This window comes from Phaethon aethereus, assembly GCF_964289735.1.
Source record: "Phaethon aethereus genome assembly, chromosome: 6".
Lineage (NCBI taxonomy): Eukaryota > Metazoa > Chordata > Aves > Phaethontiformes > Phaethontidae > Phaethon > Phaethon aethereus.
This window is the reverse complement of record NC_138580.1, coordinates 12,349,275-12,367,244: the sequence shown is the minus strand read 5'-3', so window position 1 is coordinate 12,367,244 and position 17,970 is coordinate 12,349,275. Positions and strand designations below refer to the sequence as shown.

At 38.5% G+C, this 17,970-nt stretch overlaps 1 protein-coding gene across 1 annotated transcript in view; it reads right to left on the bottom strand.

Annotated features, from left to right (window-relative positions):
- Window positions 1-17,147, bottom strand: part of MYLK (myosin light chain kinase) — a 156,131-nt gene extending 138,984 nt beyond the window's left edge. Inside the window, exon 1 of the mRNA XM_082001360.1 lies at window positions 16,990-17,147. Within this exon, the coding sequence (XP_081857486.1) occupies window positions 16,990-17,139 (150 nt within the window). The 5' untranslated portion in view covers window positions 17,140-17,147. The remainder of the gene's footprint in view (window positions 1-16,989) is intronic.
- Window positions 17,148-17,970: the final 823 nt, after the last annotated feature.

Here is a 17,970-nt window from a genome sequence, read left to right as displayed (position 1 = left end):
TTTTTTTTTTTTTTTGAGTATTGGCTTTGTACTCAGTCACCAGAGTATAGCTGTTTGAATAAAGCATTGCTTTCCCAGGTACCATAACATCTACAAGTCCATCTGTCCTAAATTATTTCTGAAGGATTCAAGTGGAATTTCAGAGCAGCACTGCGTGTCAAGCTGCTTTAAGTTCATTTAATTTCTAAGTTAAAACATCAGCCCCATTTTAAGGCAGCTCTTAAGAAAATGCTTAAGCCCTACTTATGTCTCTTGGAATTAATCACATGCATAGATGTTTTTACCTAAATAGATTTTGCTTTCATTTAAAAAGTAAGTTTAAATATATTTCATTTAAAGTAACTGTTATAGGAGTCTTCAGACAACCCCAAAATAACCTGAAACATCATTCAGATGAAATATAGAACACCATCAAGGTGGACTCTACCCTTTCCAGTATAGTGGACACGAGGGGAATGTTTCACTGTACAGAATACATTTCTGTGTAGCTATAATGTCAATCAGCAAGTGAATCAGAGGTTGTAAACCTGTTACACTAATGGGGGCATATTCACACAGGTGTTGGAGTCTCAGAGAGGCAGTGTTTTTTTGATGGAGCTTTAATAAATCATTATACCAGCAGCAACATCTGCCTTTTTAATTTCCCCACATTGTAGCCAGCTGACCTGTAGCCATTAAGAACATGAGGAGAGTTTTAAGCAAACCACCTGTATAACTCACCTGGACCTTTATTTTCTATAAATACAAGTTTTCTGAATTTAAGATGGGATTATAAATAGACTGAATCTCTGCCCATCTTTAGATCTATATTTCTATTTAGTCATTGTCCAATTTTTCCCCTTTTTAAAAAAGTTTGTCTAAGTTGGCAATTCAAAAGCAGTCAAATGCCTTGGATAATGTCTAGAAGAGACCTTAGGCTATTTTGCCCATTGTCACCCAGATGCTCTCCTGGATCCCTCCTACTCCCTTGTAGTTGCTGCATATTTTTGTGAGTTATGCTGGCACACAAAGATGACAAGGTGTCTGCAAAGTGGTGAAATTCTGACACTTTGTCAAAGGAGGAATGTGCAGGGTACTGAGTTATGTACAAAATGAAGACTATTTCAGTTCCAAAATAGGTAGCTGTCACATGGGAACGAGTCACTCTGACTTCATAGCAGAGGATCTGAGACATGGAGACACTCAGAGAGTTTGCCAAACTCACACTAAAAGGAAATTACCTTTCCATATTTAGTAATGTTAGATCAAGTAAGCTGACCATATTTCCTCCTTGCCAACAAATTTCCTATTGCAGCAACCAGTGCAAAGACTGAACTGGAGTTACAGCACAGGAGGGCAGCTGCTCTTCTTACCCTGAATAATGAAGCCATCAACACCGTATTAATGTGTTCATATGCAGGTATCTAAGTGCACAGTATCATGTAACAGTAAAGAGGGTCCAGACAGAATAGGTCCAGAGTCTCAATAGCAAAATGGGAAGCATGTAAAATAGTGTTACAAATAAGAGAACGTTAACACACCACCATAGGAGAATGTGAGCAACATAGTATGATATGACTCTGTCAGCTCTCAGTAACTTCAATACTGCCGTACAGCTCTGCAGAATAGAAGTGCATGTAGAATGGGCCAAAAAGATTTCAAAGGTAAGGGTAAGCACAAGAGCTCTCAACAAAACAGGGAAGATAAACTTTGCAGCCCTCTCTTGGGTGAAACTCTGATCAATTTTAATAAGAATTTCCTCTGCTTCTAAGTCTCCCCTTAAAGAAAAAAAAAAAGTGCGAAGAGGAAGCTTAGGAAGCTTTCTTCCCATGGACCAACTGATACTAAGGCCTTTTAAAAAGTGTTAAATTTTATGACGTGCTAAATAGTTTTAATAGATTAACATGCCAAAAAATGCAAAGAAATAGTTGATCTGGGTGCATGGTTATGGGTCTTTTAGGATTATGCAGGAAGGATGTAAATGAATTCAAACAGAAACAACTGTGGCTGCTGAATGGAAATAAAACTCTTGCTAATTGTTCCACATAGCTCAGCCCCTAGAATGTGCCCTCTTTCCCTATTCTTATCTTCCCCCCATCTTTGGTGATTCTGAATCAAGATGTGTAACAAAAATTACTAGATGAAACAGCTGCAACATGCGAAGTCAGTAGCAATGAGTTTAGGAGAATGTCGGAAGTTTCCTGATAGGAGGAGTGTTCATTTCAGAGCAGCAGCAATCTTTGTTACAGAAAACAAGATTTTGAAAACTCAGACCAGAGTTTCACTGTGTTACAAGAGCTGTCAGAACAGGAGCAGTTCATCCATTTCCACTTCAACAGGACAGCCTGATTTACTGTGTTTGCTGCTCCTTTTGTTCATAAATTTTACTTGGCAGCACTAGAAGAAATCCTGAAACCCAAAACAGTTTAACACAATAAAAAAAATTGTTGGAAAACTGTCTCGCCTCTTCCCACCCGAAAAAACTTAGCTTTTAATACTTGAAAAAAATTTTTACTTCCAGTTGTGAATCCTGCATTCAGAAAGGTGGATAAAGATTGTTTAGACCGAGCATAAGCACTAGGAAGCCCCCTGACTAGCACAGGATGAAATTAGCACCAACATTTCACTCTGTCATTAGCAAAATATGTGTATGTCCGCACTTAGAAGGAAATCTGTAAACATTTAGCTGTTGTATCTCACAGAATGGATCATAGAATCCAGACACTCTGAGCCACAGCTTGAGACTGGGACATCATCAGGTCAAAAAACTCTGCTGATACCACATGAAAAAAGCAAAATTAAACAGCGTCGATTATTTTCAGAGCAACAATCCCTTCATAACAATAATATTTGGGGTTTGAATTGGCAGTCGCTTTTTAACGATGACAATCCACTCTGTTTCTTTCCTTTCTCAAGAGAGTATCGTCATTCAGTGTAATAACACTTGCAAAAAACTAATTTTTCCGCTGCATATTATTTCTGGAAGATTGAAAGATTTTTTTTTTTTCACTTACTAATGCAAAGTTTCTATCTTAATAGGATGTGAATTTATTTTACATGTCACCAAATACTATTGGCCCTATCTTCTTGTAGAAGCTATGCCACTGACCAAAAGAGCTTCACACTTTCCTCGCTTAGGGATGCTGTTCTTAGGAATTCAATATCAATACATGCTATCAACAGGTAAGGAATCTCTATAAGCACACATACACATGAGCACACACAGTATGCATGACCTACTATGGAAAATTAATAAAAAAGAAAATATGTGCTTTACTTCTGTGCCCAAAACACACAGCTACTGGAAAGTACGTTTGGAGCTATGAAATTCATAATTAAGGGCAACAGTCTACATCTGGAATGTAAGGTGGTAACAAAACCTCTTTGCTCTGAATGAACATGCCGGTACTTTATCAATTTCCAGGCAGACAAGATTTATTTCCTGCTGCTTAGGAGTCTGGCAGTGGCCACAGAAAATGCTAAAACTGGATTTTGTTGCTGAGTTGACTGCACAGTTGTACGTTCATTTGAAGACTGTCTGCTGATAGTGACGAATGCTGCTGGCAAAGGCAGTTCTCTGGCTGGGTCATAAAACTTCTCCTCAGTTATGCATACTGCTTCATTGTTAATGCTACTTGGTAGGGCTGGCAAGCATGCTGGCCATGAAATGTCATTTGTCTTAATTTTCATTAAAATGTAGAACTGATGTGATTACAAAGAGATATAAAATGCAATGTTGGACTGTGAAGTTATGAATATATTAGACAGCGTAAACATCTAGCATTTCTCCTTGCATTGTTTGTTCCGCTACATGTAACTCGCTGCTATGCATTAAATAATTAAGTCTTCCATACATAAGCCTATTGCAAAACATCAACTGCTCGTTCTCTGTCAGTGACATATTTATCCTGTACTGATCTGTAAAATCTATAAGCTTTTCAGGCTTCACACATATACTTTTTAATAACAGCTTAGCAGAAATAACACATACAGTACAATATACAAAATGCTGTGTTTAAAATAAAAATAAAGGGCTGAGCAACAACTGTTTAAAAAACCCTCAAAGCACTAACTGAAATACTAAGTATAAATTGGTGTGGCTATAAATTTCTAGTTCAACAGTTCAGAATAAATATTTATAGACATGCTGAGTTCAAGAGAAATTTTGTGGGCTCACCTCCTTTTTTTAATGCTTTCTCTCAAAACTAAGATTGCTGTGATCTTCATAGGAGCAACACACACGTGCACTCAAAAATAGCTACATTTGTTTAGGTTGGGGAAAAAGTGCTTACTCTGCATATGCTTTCAATAGAGCTCCACTTAACTGCAGTTGCTGGCATTCCTATTGAGAGATCTGAACAAATCCAACAATGTTTTCCATTAAACCTACGAGCATGAAGTAGTCTCCAGAGCAGACAAATCTTTGTCTATGCTTCTGTCCATTAGCATATCCCAACAGTCGAACAAACTAGTTTTTGTGTCAAAGCACTGAGGACCTTATTCTGGCATTCTGTTTTCATTAAGTGATGCTCTTAATCCAACAGCAATCACCTAGATATTGGTGATACCTGCACCTATTGCAAATCCTAACTCTCTCTTCCAAAATCAGAAACTATTAATCTCCAAGAAGGTTTATGTCTAAGATACTGGATGGGAATTGAACTTCTGGAAGACAGAAGTTCAGTTCTGAATCCAGGCACGTATTTCTTCCTGATATTGCACAAACCAATAAATCTCATTGTGCTTCAGTAGTCCACATGAATGTCAAGGTGAGTAACAATGGCTATTTTCTCTGCTGTTTTAGCTAGAAACATCATCACAGAAGGGTCCAATTCTAGTCTGGCCTACGTGTTAAATACTATCAGCAAACATACACCAGGACTCCAGTTGAATTGGGCTGTTCAAGTGGTATCATGAAATAAACAAAAATCAATACCATTTACCATAGTTCTTTAATCTGTATTTCCAAGATTTTATAATAATTTTTCTTCCAGTGCCCTGGCTTTTAACATGACTCTTTTGAAATATTTATATTTGCCTCCCTGTAGAGAAAAACTGCTGAGTTATTCTTTTATAAAAGGAACACTAAAAGATACATAGACAAAAGAATCAAGCTTAATTATAGTGAGGTCTTTTTCCACGGTGTTCACAGAACAGAAAAATTATTTATTCATTGTTTGCCTGATGAGTATGGGAATGTGATATAAACGAGTTAGATTTCAGGTACAAGATACCAGATACTACCATGTGTGCATTACACTAGTATTCTAAGCCTTGCAAAAACAATTTAAATAATACAAGTACCTTAACTATAGGCTCGCTTATATATTATGGGGCACATGGAAAGAATGGCAAACTTTCAAGCCACACAGTTACAATTTGACTTTACTGTGCAGCTAGGAGAAAATTACCATTCGGATTCAACATGACTCAAGAGAGCACAGAGCCGGATGAATTAAATTCAGTGTTCTGTCGCCAAAAGCCAAGTAACCATAAACAAAATAATTTAATTTGTTAGTCTTTACTTCTCCATTTTCTTTCGGCTATATGTGCAGATTGTTGTCATCTTTAAATGAAAAGTTCTTGTATACATTACACATTGGCATACAGTATGACTTTTAATTAGTATTTTAGTAAGCTCAGCTGTTGTACTTATAATAAATAGTATACCCCATAGAGTAACATTTACTATAGTATTTTGAAAAGGTGCAGAAAGGCAAGGAAAATTCAGAAAGAAAATAATGTATTTTTCCACTTCACCTCATTCTGCACATGGATTACAGAGGTCTCTATAATACAAACATGCAAAACTGACTTGGAATTTGTTACAGTTTTAGCCACGGTATTTTCAGAAGACAAGGATTGCTTTGTTCTGTCTGGCTGCAGGTTTACAGCGATGCACTGATTTACAGAGAATAAGGCTATCTTCATCATCAGAAAGCCTAGAAAGGTATTTTTTTTTTTTTTTAAATGGAACATTTCCAGGTTTTCACACTCTCATGCAGAGCGGTATATATTCCTAAAACTCCTCTGAAGAAAGGGATAAGAGCTTAGATCATCTCTAGAATCTCAATACAACATACACTTCATGTGGTAAGGCTAGCCCAGAGGTCAGGTTACTAACTTGAGAGTCAACAAACATGATTTAATTCTCAACCAATAACCTGGCTGTCAAGTTTCCTAGAAGAATAAATTCAGCGTATTTAGTCGGGCAATTCAAAGCCCTTATACTGGACTAGTCATCTCAGGGATGACCAGTCAGTAGAATGCCTTGATTTTCTGGCTTCTACTAGTGCAGAGCTTTGACACATAACCTCTGACAGCAATAGGAGTAGCAGTGTCTCCCTCATCAAGCACTACCCCAACATATCAATGTCTCTCCTTGTCCAAAGATTATTTCCTCCATGTAAAAGAACAGAGACATGTGTATTCACATGTGATGCTGAACTGTGAACTGGGATGACCTTTGACTTAAAAATCATGATAAAGGCAGCTTTGTCCCCAGACATTAAACAATGAACTCTGGCAGCTCAAACGCAGAAATATTACCTACTAGAGATTCAGCAACCTCCAGTAACACAGTGATAATGTCTTACAGACTGAACATTAAAACCTGAACTGGGCACCTATGGAAGGACAATCTGGCCTTGCCTACTTTTGCTCCTGGCTTTACCCTCTGGTTGGATCCTGAATCCGGTTCATTGCTTGCCATGCCTGGAACCATCAGTAGACCCTGTTAGAGCATACAGTGCTGCCTGCTGCTTTTGGAGCCTGTGGGACTGCAGCCCACTGGTGATGGCATGGCCCACGCATGGCTCACCCTCGGCTCCTGGCTCACTTTTCTTTGGGGAGCGGCCAGCCCTTGCTGCTCCCTGTCAGACAGGATGGTTTCTCTCTTTCATGAATGGGTTGAATTGTACATAATTTACAGCAATATTATTTTCTGTTCAGCATGCACTTCGATGCTAGGGAGTCCAGATGTTACATGTAAAAAAGTATGTTTTCCGGTTTTGCCCAGTAGGTTTCCAAGCTTCATACTGTATTCATGAGTGAGCAGAGCCAAGTAACATGTTAAAAGTAGAAATTTTTAGCTTTGGAGTCTAGGTGCTAGAGTGAGTGTGGACTGAGCAAAACCGCATTGCGTAATGATGTGTTTTGATTATAAACCTTCTCCACGTGTGGCCGCCTGCAAAGATTCTGAATGCATCATGCTTTCTATTAATGACTACTTTCTCTTCCCAGGGGAAAAGCAGAATTATATCAAAAAGCATGATTTGGTGTCATTTGGTGTAATTTAAATCAAACTCTTAAGGACTCATTTATAAACAGTCAAATGCATACTTTGCCATTTTACATGCTCTCATAGTTACATGTAGCACTGAACCCCTCCCTGACCTTTGTGGTTTCATAAGCCAAGGTGCTGGAGTAAAGCTTAAGCCTTGCTTATGATGGGAGAAAGCAAATGTATTACTATTATTACTATATATTACTACAATAATATATATATTATTGGCTAAATGCGTGTCTGATGAGAAGTACTCCATCCTACCTTTTGGATCAGCTAGAAAAAGGAAGTTTAAAGTTCTTCCAGCTAGATGCATATTTCTGGAAGAAAAAAAAGAAACCACAAATACTCTTTCTCCCATTTCATCCCTCTTACGCCACTATAGGCTATTGCAGCACAAGGAAAAGAAAGTTAGCTGCTCACACTTTTCCAGTTACTATGTCTTCTTTAACCTTTAAACCTATTATAACTGTGAAAGGAGTCAAATGCATAATTCCGCCCCCCCCCCCATTTAAAACATTATAAAGATAAGCTGCAGTCATGTTTCATGTACTACTAAGAACATTTATTTAAATAAGAAAGCACAACGCTATGTGATGAATTTTATCACCAGTGGAATTGACCACAACAAAGATTTGCACACTGGCCCAGGGGAGCAAGGAAGATTAGGCTAGAGAAGATTATAATATTTTTCAAATTAAAAGCAGAACTGAAGAATCTAATAAGAGTTTGTTGAAATTTGAGAGATTCACGATTAACCACCATGGGACAAGAAAAATAAGAATTACCCTGACTGCTTCTACCCTGACTTACATGGACTCAATCTCTGAACATATCTTTTTTCAGCTATTTAGGATATGCTGATTAGATATTTTTCTCTTGGGAAACTGCTAGATTTTCTCCTATTCCTTTTTCAGACATTTTTACCTTATCATCCCTAAACAGTCGGTGTTATGATTAGTCATAGTATTTATTCCATCATTACTTTTGTAGAAGACTGAACCTCCTTTAAACCGCAATATGAATATTTTATACGTCCTTTTGCTCTGCAGATTTGTCAATACATAATTTAAGAATTTTTTCTCTGGTTTTTATTTAGGGACTGCAGAAAAATAGCAAGCCCAGAAATCCCTACTAATGAAGTAAATTTTCTTTGAAATCAACCCTAGGGATATCTCTATGGATAAATCCTTAAACAAACACATTTGCCTCTTGAGCTGACACAAAGCCATGCTTTATGACAATAGATCACAGCAGTGTGTGATCACAAAACAAGCATCTACAATAAACTTTTCAGAGTCAATAGTTTGTTGGTTACCCAACTCAAACTGTGAGTAGGTAGATGCAATTAAATCACACAGAATTTTATTGCCAGGTTCCTCATGTGATTTTAATTGCTTCCATCTCAAAACCCAAAATAACTGGAAACACATTAAAGAAAAATTATAGAAAGAAAATGTGGTGAGCAAGAGCAGCACAAATACATGGTCTTGCTTCATCTGAAACAATGTTGATTTGGGTAGATACTACACAAAATAAGAGATTCTCTTTAGCTGCATGTGTATATTAGTTGAAGTGTTCTAAAGAACTTCAATTATCATTATTACCATTATTATTAAAAAAAAATTAGTTTTGATGTTGCTTTAATTACAGCAGTTAGTACCGAGAGAGGGAAGAATAGGCACCCAGTCTTTCTGCCACTGTACGGAGCAGAGAACTGCTGTCCCCAATTGGTTATAGATAAGCAATTAAGGTTGGAAAGGAGATAGAAAGCAAACAGAATAATAAGTGTGATAGTGGCAAATAGCACATTTCTTCCACAGTTTAGGGAGGAGTTACTAAAAACAGGCCCAATTATACCAGAAAAATCAACCCTGAGAAATGGCAACTGAGAATAGGGATACTGCATGTCCAGTCTTCCCTAGTCATGGCCTCTTTCCTGCTTAGAAATTTTGTTTGGGTGGAATTTAAGATATTCAGCATTGTCTAGGATTTCTGAATGTCTGGCAGGTTGGAACAACTCTGCAAAGGTCTGACCAAACTTTGCTGCCAAACATCCAGAAATCTTGGCTGTTGCCTCAGCGTATGCACAAATCAGTTGCATGGGATGGTGTACTAAGTCCAGCACTTTTGCGAATCATCACACACACTGCACGCAGGCTACAAACTAATGCTTAAATACTTCTACCCGGAAAGTTCTGAGTAGAACTATGAGAGCCATAGGTGACAGGGAGAGAGTTATGAAGTGAATTTGAATTAGAGAGACTGAAAGACAGAATTTGAGCTCCCAGACCACTCCTGTCTAAAACAAAGACATTTCTTGAGCAGCAACCTGCACCCCTGCAGTTTTTTTTTCTAAAGGACATATCCTATGCAAGGCAGGGAAAATGAGTGTCAACACATGGGCACGTGTATCAGCTGATGAAGGGGAGTGTCTTCGAATAATTCTGGATGTAGATGACACTACGTGGGGACGCAATTTTGACTGAATCCCACTTTGCCCTCCTCTAAAGCTGAAACTCTTTTGAGCCATTGTTTCTATATGCCAATACAGAGTTATACAATAAAATAAAACTAAATAAAGTAATGCATGCATTACTCATGACAGCATGTAAATGGGTAAAAAAACCCCCAGAACTGTGGTAAGTGAATATAATGGGAGGTCAATTACACCAAGGAAGAAATAGCAGTGGAAGATCCAAACAGAAAAGAAGATGTGCAATTAGCTGTTCACAGCCATCCAACAAGTTTATTTTCCTTTTTTATTTCAGCTGTCTATGCCTCAATGTCTGTTTGATACAAAATGTTTCAGAAACTTCTGAAGACACCACACTTTCCCCAAGAATGCTCACTGGTATGTGGAAAGAAAGATCAAATAAAGCCTCCAGTCAAATTGATAACTTTTTCAATTTTTTTTCCCCCAAAATATGCCCCTTTTTCATATCAGGTTTCTGGGAGTATCACAGTGCATGGTAGTTTTACAGATCAGCACAAGTCCTCCCACAGCATTCACTTTCATCAGACAACTGTCTCCCATGAAAACATGGATCTTTCCTGAGTTTCTTCCTCATATGGCTCAGAACAGGCACCCCGCCAGAAAGTGCAGATCCAAAACCACTGGCAGCTTCATACAATTAGCTGCCCAGTACATTTTGTAACAGCAAATATCTCATGCCGACAGCAAAGGATTTTGTGCCATGTCATCATCCTCTGTCATTATATGGGCTTCTCTCATTTCAGATCCTGCCATCTCAAATCTAGACATACAATGTAATTAAGGCATACTTCTGGAGTGCCTGCTGACTGAGGCTTGGAAATGGAGCACAGACTGCTGCTTCAAGTCCAAAGCAACAGGAAAATAACAAAGGTTTTGCCATGCAAAGCTGGTGCAGCAGCCACAGTAAAACAAATTGGTTAGATCTCAGTTTTTCCATTAGCAAGTAATTGAAAGGATTTACAAATGCTGTGGGACTGTTTCCCTTCAATGCTTCTTTTAAGCGCTTCCCTGCTCTATCTTGACACACCACATAAATGGGTCTCCTCTATCTCAAAGCAGATGGCAGAATCGCTGTCCATCTTCCCATTGCCTCTTGTTTTTCATTGCTTGATCCCAGTTTATTTTCTCAGGCATGATGTTTCAAAGAGTACTTGTGCAACCAGCGACAGCAAAAGCAGCTCAGAAGCTGGCAAATTGATGCACATCATTGGTCTTAAGTGATTTGAACAGATACAGATAGGGTGTTGCAACAGCAAGGTGGTAGAAGGAAAACCAGAAAGCACGTTAAAAAAAGGCAGGACTTGACATTGACCTGGTTTGCCTGAAAATTTGCTATCCAGATCCCTTACCTGGAGGGGGATGGGAGGGGAACAGTAGAACAGTAACTACTCAATGGGCAACAAACTGAAATAAGTACCCCAACATCTACTCAAACTATGAACTACATGTCAAGACATGAAATCTAGCTCCCTGGGACTAGAATACCAGACTAGATTTAGTAGTCTGATATCTTGGTTCTGGCAATGGGCCATATATGATGGTTCACATGAAGCAGAAAAACAATCCGTGCTGCGCTGTTGCCAACTGTTCAATGCTTTATCCAAGGAGAAAAATCCTTTCCTGACCCCTAGGCAATCAGTCTGTGGTCTGTAGCATGACATTTGGCTGTTCCTCTCAAGCAGAGCTGTAGCACAAGTATTCTTTAGGCTCATAAAATTAATGACCATCAATATTATCCTCAAAAATTATACATGTGTGCAGCCAGAGCAGGTTGAGTTAACTGCTTGCTGCAATCAAATGCAGAGGTTAATATCACTCTGGACAGGGAAGGGTTTGTTGGAAACTGATCATTCTTTGATTTGACATTTTTTACAGCTTGACACTCAATGACGTTACAGTAAAGAACCAGAAGCGTTCACTCTATATTTTTGATGTAGCGAGTCTTAGTGCTATTTAAATTCAGCAAAATTATGTGTGGGCAGCTAATCACATAGTTATCAAGTAAAAATGCTTGTTTTGGGCAACTGCCTTGATTTTTTTTCAAAGCAATAACCCTGCTGCAGACTATTTTATTGGTCTCAGAACCCAAAGCTTAAAACAGGGAGGGAAAGATCAAGAGAATGTGGTTGAGTGGTTAAAGAACAGTACATGTTCTAATTTTTTGTTCTCAGCTTCTCCATCAGTTTGCTGCAGAAACTTAAGTAAATCTCTCTATGCCTTGAAGTATCTTTCTGTACAGTTAACGTGGACTAGGGAATCACAGATGAGAACACTGACATTCACTGACTCCTTATGTAGGCAGTCACAGTGCAGAGTCCTGCTGGGGTCAGTCCATCCTGCTGCTCTATTCACCTACACACATCACCAGGACTTTCAGGGACTCAGTATTTTTTTCTGATACAGAAAACAAACCTGCTTTTTAAGCCTTCCCCAGACAATCATTAAAGAACTCTTCAGTGCTTTTAAACACAGAAAGGGAACTGGAGGATTAGCTTGCCATCTTAATACACACATGGCAAGGCTCACAAACCCAAGCAAAAGCTGAGCCTCAGCCTTAACACTAGGCTGGGTTGGTACAGGCTAAGAGCAACATTTAAGCTGTGGCTATAGGTGAGTGCAGAGCAGAGTCAGGACAACATTTAAATAACTGCTAGGTTCTGCAATCGAGACGTATCTTCCCCTCTAAACAGTTATAGCAGGAACTCAAATTTCTAAATATGAAGGAGGAGGTCTTCTCAAAAAAGGACGGAATTTGAGACATAAGACAAGCTTCAGTCTTAAGTCACTGATTCTGTAGTCTCTGAAAAAACAGGAAAGAGGATACTAAGAAATCAGATAGACACAAAAACATGCAAAGCTGTGGAAAACTGTGGCCACCCTCTGCCCACCATAAGAAAAGGAAACTTGTGCAGATTTGCAAATTCCAGTGAAAAATCTTTCTAGGAGCTTCTGCCCAGCACTGACATTAATATATGCTTGCCATCTCCCTGAGAGTTAGAAAAGCTAGCAAAATTCATTGAAACATTTCAAGTCTTTATTTCATTTGACTGTATGGAAAATTATACTATTTGTATCCATATTGGTCTACTGTGATGTTCTGAATCTCTCTTATAGAATAGTGCAGCTGTGTTTCGGAGAGTGAGACAGACTGAAACATTACATTTTAAACTAGACATATGGCTAATGTATGGTCATTAGGTCAGCATAATATGTGCTCTGTGTCATAATTAAAGTATCTTGCACAGTTTCAGAAAGTGAAATTTAGGAACAAAGTCCACAAGACTTCGATAGGATACTGTGCTTGGATTATGAATTGATCAAATATTATCAGCAGCATCAAAATATCACCTTGACTGATAATTTACAGGTGCTTATTCAGGTGCTATGGATGAAAAGGATTTCCCTGTCCTCTCATGTGACACTTGCCACAGAAACCCCAATGATATTTGCTACAAAGAAAGGAAACTCCTTCATAGTATGCCATTGGGCATTGTAAAATCCAGTGATGTTCAGATGAATTACAAAGATAAATATATATAACCACAATTGAATGTTGCAAAGCACTTACAAATATTCTAGTGATTAATACTGGAGAGAGAAAGAAAAAGCTTAAAACAAAGCCTGGTAACATTTTGGCCTGCAGTTCTTTTCCAAGAGTATCTTAAAGGCTCCAATGGACAAGCTACAATGCGTTAGCACAAGGCAGGAGATTACCACCCTGAGCTGTTCACCTCACACATGATGTGCATTAGAAGAACAGCAGGTCAACCAGTTCCTAACAAACTGAACCCACAACAGAATTTCGTAATAATCTGGGATGGTTTCCCTAAAAATCATCTCAACAATTGATTGATGAACAACTGAGTTGTCCACACAGCAGATGTTGGGGGAGCATCTAGGGAAGGTAGCCTTGCCTTTGCCTTACTAAGTGGTTCTACTCCTTAGTTGGTGCTCCAGGCCAAAATCATGCTCATACACTTGAAAGATGATGAGCTAACTTTTTACACTGAGGTCACATTGGAAAACTGAGATCTGCAGTCAGATATAGATAAACTTGCTGAGATTTTAGTAAGAAAACCAGGGTTGCAGTGGGAGGAACAGAAAAAAAAAAAAGAACTCTTGTTAATGGCAACTCCAGTTCCTTTCTACCTCCGATTTTCTACATTTATGGGCTATTTCTCAATTTCGCCACTCTCCTTAATCTTGAATTGCCATTTCACACAACTTACCTTACATGCCGCTGGAAAGAAAAAGCAATGAGTTTGACTCTGGGGCCCTCTCTTCCTTGTTCACTTAATGTGAATATAGGATCATCACAAGATCGGATTTATATCCTGTCTTGGATTCTCAAAATGTTTGTTCTTTCTGATAAGATAAATCCCACTGCAGAGGAACTCTTTGAAGAAAATCTCCCGTCTAGCCATTTTTAAAACTTTTTATTTTTCTTTAGCCTGAATCTAGTTTAATATTTATCCTGTGTGATGAAGCAGAGTATCAGCAACAACCCTTCAGAACATCTGTAGCCTATTTTCCAGGATAGAAAAACCTAAGTATGTTCAGTAGCTACTTCTATTACTGAATCTTAATAAATTGTTTTTATTAAGATTGTCCTTCTGAACAGGTCTGCTGTCCTTCTGAAGCTCTGGAACATTAAAGTGACAGAAGCAGCAACATTGTACCACCCAGCTGAAGATGGACCCAGATGATACAGGTTCTGCAGGATGCTGCAGCTGTTAAGTGACAGTATCCTTTCGAACTGTACTGTTGCGTTGCCCCTCACCCTGCCCACGTTACTAGACTAGGAGCACAAACAAAACACTTAATTTGAACCCACCAAATATAAACAACAGAACCAAACCCAGCCATGTTACATTATAAACAACAGATCACACGGACTCAACTTTAATAGTCGCTATTATAATTAAAAAGCTATTTTTTCTTGCATAAGATAATAAGAAGAACATGCTGTGCTCCATTACTCTCTCTGTCCAATTATTATAATGTAGCTTGTTTCCCACACCCAACCCCCTACTGAAAAAAAAAAAAATTAAAAATTACAACTTTGCATATCAGCCTCCTGCTAGGGTAGATTCCAGGAAATTTGCAATGAATTTATGATGATAAAGACTGGCTGGTTTATGTCTTCACCTGTGTTACATGTGTCTTCTCACCTGTGTTAGTTGAGAGAGGTAAAACAAAGCTCCTCCAGGGCAGCAAGCTGGACTGAACGAAAACCAGGCAATGCTCCAAGAATAGCAAGAGGTTGAAGCGCCAAAGACAGTGGCTGTAATTGCATAGTCTTGATTTGCCAAATCGTTAAGGCAGGCTACTTGCCACAAAGTAATTGCAGATCTCATGTATTTCAGCAAAGCTATGCTCTTAATGTTTGGCACGTAAAAAAGCACTTTGAGCATTAAAGGTTTATTTCAGCTATACGACATGCATGCAACTAGTATATTATCATCCCCATTTTAAGGATGGAAAATTAAAGGTTTCAACCATGATCATATACTAAACGGGCAGAACTGGAATTTAGATTTTCATCAAGTAGGTTCAATGCAGGATTTCAGTTAAAGTTTGGTTCCTTCAAGGAACTTAAGCCTGTCAGTTTGTGTATTTTTTCCAAGCTACTAAAAAAAAACCCCTCAGGTTTACCCTTCCAGCCTTCAAAGCAACTTTAAAAAAGGGATTGGTATCCCTGAAAAATTAGCACTTTAAAACCAGATCTGAAAAAAAATGCAAAGCAGTGATGGCACTTTAGCTTGTAGGTCATTATATTTTACAGTTGCTTCCTTTTGACTAATAATAAAATGTCTGCAAGTGCACTAAGAATTGGAAATACCCCACTTGAGTTTTTAATTAGAAAACATGAGAACTGCAAAACCAAATCTTAGCAACATCACATGTTTCAATTTTGATTTCACTGTACTGTTATTGGCAGTTGCAGTGTTGTCTGGAAGAACCAGTTGTAGCTAGAATAGTATTGTGCATGAGTGTCACATGCATAAGGTAGCAATGTGTTCCCATTTTTCCACTGTCTGCAACAAAGCAAGATGAAATAATGGAAGTTGGGGGGAATAAAGGATAAAAACAGTAAAAAAGGGAATGCTCACTGGGCCTGGCCAATGTCACACACACAGAGGGTTTCTGACTGATGCCTTAAAATCATAATAACAGTAAGCTAATTAAAAAAAAAAATTTCTAAAGGTTTGATAAAAAAAACCTCTTCCTTGGTTTAAACACTTTAATTTAAATTATCTGCTTTTTATGAAAAATGCCAACTTTTCTTCAAAAGGTCAAATCCAAGAACTACTTCTGAGTTTTGGTTTTGCACTTAAAAATTTATATACTCCGAAAATTGTTTGTCTGCCCAGTTCCTGTTGAAAAAACCCAGTTCCTGGCCTGCTCTTGCATAAATAAATAAAATAAATATCAGATGCCCTCTACTGGCCCTCTGTTTAAGTTAGGGTTTCAGAAGTTATGCATTTCCCAAATTCCTTCTAGCCCTTGCTTTTGTTACAGTAAAGTTGCAGTTTCCTGTCTGTCAGACAAGTCCCACCACTTCAAGGATTAAGAGTGTGGTCAGTTTGATGATAGAGCTGTCAGCGTGCAATCAGAGCGTGGCATAGACAGAAGGAAGCTGAAAGGGCTGAGAAGAAAAACTGGCAGCTCCAGGAAAAAGATTTGGGTTAAGGGAGGATAATGGAAGGTAGCTAGAACAAAGAAGAGATATACCAGGATTAAATCATGAAAGAAATATGGATGCCAGTAAGCACAATTCAATGTCCCAAGCATGAAGGGAAGGGGAGAACCTGGGATCCACACCCCACTACACACTCTTTTAACCCCTTTGGGTTAACAAGTTTCCTTGAACAAATCCGTCTTTCCGCTGAAAATGTTCTTTTTGCTTTCAGATTAACAACATGTACGGCAGGTGGTGCAGATAAAGTGTCACAAGTCTCTTTACTGATTCCTAGCTTGACTACTAGGAAGAATATGTTGTAGCTCAACTATGTTATACTTAGCACACACTCAGGTTTTGCAACACTCTCTAGTCAAACGGACCTGTAATGCTCCTGCCTCCTCAGGAGGGTAGACACTGGTGTTTGGTTCTTGAGTATATGTCTCATATTGCAGAGACAACTTCACTGTCTTTGCAGCCTACTAGGCAGCTTCAGGAAAAGGCAAAACCAAATGGAGAAAGCCCTCCATCATCTCTGTTTCTTACCTTCCCCTCAAATCTTGCAGTGCCTCCCAGCTGCACTCGGATATTCCGAGGAGGAAGAGTAAATGCTGGTGCTTCAGCAGGGACGGGGGCGCTGAGTGTCAGGGAGGTTTTAGAGACTCGAGTAGATGTCACCAGTTTCACATCCCCCATGATGTGGGCTGTAAAAGAGAAACAAGTGGTAATATAGAAGTTGTTATGATTAATTACTTACATTACCGTAACAGCTAAGAATCAGATCAGGAGCAGATTGTTTTATATGTATACTATATTCATATACATAGTACGAGTGTTTGACCTAAGCTGACAAGTGCTATTTTCTAGGTGGGGAACTGAGACCCAGGAAGATTGCTTGGTGTGCCTACAGTTGCGGTCAGGGCCACAGCCTTGAGCTCAACTCAGTTTGAACTCTCAAGTCCCAGGCCAGAGCATTAACCAAAAAGTCGTCCTTTACAGCTGCATTAAAAGGTAATAACTTATTTCAGGAGGATATTTTCACAACATGACTTTGATTTTCCTGGCCTGGAATATACCAAAATCAGTAAGTCTCAAAAGTAGAGCCAGCATTAAACAAGTACTTACGAAATAGAGAGAACTCTGTTTACACTGGATTTAAGTTGCAAGTGGGAATGTGGAAAATCTGATTTTTCATACCATGCTTTCAAGGTCTTAAGAAATATCTGGATATGTCCCTGCAAAGTACTGCTAGTACATAACAAATACTTTTGCAGACATTCCAAGTCTCTACTTTACTCCAAATCCTTCTACAGTAGTTACTTAGACTAGTAAAATAGCATGGAGACCAAATTTCATAATGCTACAAAAATGCCATTTTAGAGACCTCATTACAGATATCTGCTTCAGAGGTGATCCTTCTGCTACACATTTCATACTCCCCAAGAGAAAGCAAAAATTATTGTATTTTTGAAAAGTAAAATTTCAGGTTTTCCAGAAAAAAAGTAGTAGCTGACCTTTGTACTAATT